Source organism: Garra rufa, chromosome 13 (assembly GCF_049309525.1).
Source record: "Garra rufa chromosome 13, GarRuf1.0, whole genome shotgun sequence".
NCBI classification, from domain to species: Eukaryota; Metazoa; Chordata; class Actinopteri; order Cypriniformes; family Cyprinidae; genus Garra; species Garra rufa.
Window position 1 is genome coordinate 36,934,956 of NC_133373.1, and position 4,276 is coordinate 36,939,231.

General features: G+C 33.9%; 1 protein-coding gene across 1 annotated transcript in view; it reads right to left on the reverse strand.

Moving 5' to 3' along the window:
• Nucleotides 1-2,647: 2,647 nt before the first annotated feature.
• hadhb (hydroxyacyl-CoA dehydrogenase trifunctional multienzyme complex subunit beta) overlaps nucleotides 2,648-4,276 on the reverse strand; it is a 14,062-nt gene continuing 12,433 nt past the window's right edge. The window contains exons 12-13 of the mRNA XM_073852791.1: nucleotides 3,351-3,591; nucleotides 2,648-3,269 (exon numbers count right to left, since the gene is read on the reverse strand). Coding sequence (XP_073708892.1) covers nucleotides 3,234-3,269; nucleotides 3,351-3,591 — 277 coding nt within the window. The 3' untranslated portion in view covers nucleotides 2,648-3,233. The remainder of the gene's footprint in view (nucleotides 3,270-3,350; nucleotides 3,592-4,276) is intronic.

A 4,276-nucleotide genomic window follows, 5' to 3' on the forward strand; every position in this document is an offset into this window, starting at 1 on the left:
GAGTTTCAAGCCTTAGACCGGCCCACTTTAGTTCACGACTGACTATATTAAAATGACGTCATTTCCAATTCAGTGCAAATACAGTAGCCTAAGTGTTGCTTCACAGTGAAGATTTATTTGAACAGTTAACACAATATAATGTTTAACAGTATCAGTATCTATTTTCTGTTAGAATTAGTGCTCATAAATATCCAAACCTTGAAAGGAAAAAATATCAAATAAATACAAATGTATATTAAGCTATATGTATAAAATAAAGATTAAAATAAAATGTATTAAACTTTCTAATGACACTATCATGTCTTTTTCAAGTAAACAGCTGCTTTATAAGTTCAAATATTTTTCATAAATGAGAACATTAAAGGGTAAATGTCTAACACTATTCTTTTAAACATCACAATGTCCTTTTCTGCAATATCTGAATATATATTCTGTGCAAAATTGTTCAGTCCTTAAACACAAATAAAGAATAGAACAAGTATTGCACTGTCCTACCTGCCCATTCTAGTGTGTTGGGCTCATGACTGGTGCTTGGTAATGTTACGGGGCCTGGCTTTTCACTCTTAGCAGCAAACTGGACTAGAGGCTGCTGCTGCTGAAGAGCAACAGTACAAGAAAAGGTTTGATACATAAACATGAACGGTGATTTGCAGACATCGTTGTTTTGCACTGCTCCTAACTAGCTTGACGTTAACCAGGGGCGGACTGAGACAAAATTTCAGGCCGGGAAATCTCACACTTATCCAGGCCATCCCACACCAAAATTTGAAACCAAACCCTGGACAACAATATTTTTCATCATCACATAAAGAAAAGTTGAAATCAACTGGGTAAAATAATTAAATGCTATCTCTTGAACTTCCAATTTGCCTTTTAATCTCTTTTAATCTCTCTGTCTCTCATGTGTGTTTACTTTTTAAACAAATTTTCTTGTATCTGTCACTTTTTTCATAAACACATCTCGACCTTTACAACCACCTATACAGTACAGATCTAAGGTTGGTCTTTTTTAAAGAAGACAATCAGCAGATTATTGCAGAAATACTGAGACCTTTTTAAAGACATGTTTTTGTCAAGATTGTAAAAAGTTGTGATTTTGTAAAATGACACTTGACATTGCTGCTAAGGGGGAGGAGACAGCCACCAGGATGGTTCTTGAGCTTCTAAGCTTTCAAAATTATATATAATTTATGATTAGTACTAAAACATTTGATAGAAAAAAGGGCAACAGAAAAAAGAGGGCCACTACATTAGGACCATGTGTTATTGTCGTAATGTTAAAATTAAAACAACAAAAATTAGCTACATCTTGAATATATCTTTATTAAAAAATCTTAAAACTAAACATGTTTTGCATTATCATGGGTCATGTTTGGCCCTAAGGAAAATTAACCATGATATTATTGAGCCTATGGTAAACATAGTAACCATGTTTTTTGGGGGGGTTTTTAGGATTGATTCCCATTAGTATAATCATAATTTTATATCATGGTGAAAGTATAGTGTAGCAAAACCATTGTATATTGTATAATTATTGTATAACTATAGTAAACATGTTTTGTAAAACCACAGTTAATTTTTATAAGGGTAGCTCCCTAAACCTGTTTTAAAACGATATTTTTTATAGATTAACATTTGTTAGCAGTTCAATACTTAAGTAAACAAAGACAAAACTACAATAGTCTGTTTACAGATGTAACAGACCTGCGCTTTAGGTCCTAAACAGGACAGATTTGTCTCTCTGCTCCACCTGGGCACTTCTACTTCAGTTTCGCGTCGTTTTGGCGGACGGCGGACGCGCGGATGCGCGGAGCGCGCGCGAGACGAAACGCGTGCCAGTCAAGACTAACCGATTTATGATTTATTAGAGTTTTATTATTGAATGGCTAATTCTGAAATAACCACTTTAGTACATTAGGCCGGCAACAAAAACAACAACAACAATATTAAATAATAATAATAAAAATTGGAGGGTAGCGGGCCAAAAATTCTCCCGATGGACAGTCCGCCCCTGGCGACTGCTGTGAGTGCAGGCAGCTAGGGACACCGGCCCTCGCGGCCAAAAAAACGGACCGGCCCACCGGGAATTCTCCCGGTCCTCCCGATTAGCCAATCCGGGCCTGGTCCATATACATGTATATTGACAGCTAAATTACAAGGGCCTTGTATTAAAAACGACTTTAGGGGAAAGTTGTGTCCCAAAAGTTTTTCCAAATAAATAAATTAATAATAATAATAAAAAATTGTTGATTTATACCATAATTTATTACCAAGAACCTAAGAAAACAACAGTACCACTTTAGAATAAGGTTTATTAGTTAACTACATTAGTTAAAATGAACTAAAAATGAACAACTTCTACAACATTTATTCATCTTAATTAATGTTAATTTCTGCATTTACTAATGCATTTTTTAAAATCACAAGTTATGTTAGTTAACATTAGTTAATGAACTGTGAACTAACATGAAGTAACAATTAACATTAACAAAGATTAATAAACAGTGTAATAAATGTATTGTTCATTGTTCGCTCATGTTAGTTTATACATTAATGTTAACAAATGATACTGTACTGGAAAGTGTTACCGAAAAACAATGTATGACAAAAGGCATTTCATAGAACTTACGAAAAACATAAGCATAACTGGCGATTTCAAATAATGTTTATTTGTACAAACTGCTAGAAAATGAAGAAAGCGATCACATAGATCTCCGGAGGTTCACCTGCTTGAATCTGAGGCACACGTGTGTTGAAGTGCATAACCTTTGTCTTTAATACAGAATCAGTCCTTCTTACAATCCAATCCTGAAGAGCTAAACAGCATAAACTGTCAATGGATCAGCTAATATTGCCGTATGAAACAATATCAGCGAGAAAAGATCCCATTTGCTAAATCTGATAGATAAAACAAAGCATTATCTGGAGATTAGTATGCTTAGAATTAGGACAAAAAATATAAAGATTCTCAAACCAAATATGAATTTCACCCTTCTGTAACCGGCCTGTTTTAAGTGCTATATTTAGCAGACACAACTTGTAGAGCTTCTTCTGATCTTACACTTAACACCTTTTCAAGTAAAGCTACGTTAACATTTACATCCACGTCCCAAGCGTCGTTTCAAATCAAGAACCTCCAGATAATAAACAGATCATGAACATTTCAAGGCGTTACGGCACGTTAGTATTTACAGATCTATTTATGTTTGCAGTGTGTTACAGTCTGTGGAAGGTTACTGAGGATAAGCTTCGATCACCATAGCATGACCCTGCAACACACATACAAGAGAGTGTTTAGAGGATATTTACACAATGTGCAAATGCTTTGTTGGTTTTGTAGTGTCACACACCTGTCCTCCAGCAGCGCACGCTGCCACCAAGCCGTACTGACCACCCTCCTTCTGCAGTCTGTGAGCAACGGTGGTCACCAGTCTACAGCCGGTGGCTGCAAACGGATGTCCAAGAGACAGAGAACCTCCCCATGTGTTAAACTTCTCCATTGGTGGAGCCCCAACCTGAGAAACAAAGAAACAATGTACATGAGCTTTCATTATTGAGCAAGATTTTAATCTAGTTTTTGCCAACCAGTTATTTTACTGCTTTACATCTTGAAAAAAAAAAAAATCTGCAAATTTCTAAAAAATTTTTTAGACTTCATTCCATCATCAGATTTTTCAAAAGATCTGCACCACTTGTCACCATAACAAAAGCAGTCAAATTCCACAAAGTTTTCAAAATTATTAAATCAAATTCAAAATTCAAATGAACACTTGTCAATTAAAAAAAAACACTTTTTTTTTAATTAATTTTTTAAAAATTTAAATCAAATTCAAAATTCAAACGAACACTTGTCAATTTAAAAGTATTCAAAATGTATCATTTAACTTAAAATCTCCAAAAAAGTGGAAAATATGTTCAAATATTGCATTTAATGTAAACTAACTTCACATAAACACAAGATTTTAAATAAATAAGCCTTTTTCACAAAGTAAATGTGACTCTAGACCACAAAACTGGTCACGAGGTTTAATTTTTTTTACACTGAAGCTGAGTAAATAAGCTTTTCATTGATGTATGGTTTGTTAGGAAAGGCTTATTTTGCCTGAGATACAAATATTTGAAAATCTGGAATCTGAGGTTGCAAAAAAAATAAAAAAAATCTAAATATTGAGAAAATCACCTTTAAATTTGTCTAAATAAAGTTCTTAGCAATGCATCTAACTAATCAAAAATTAAGTTTTTATATATTTACGGTATGAAATCTACAAAATATCTT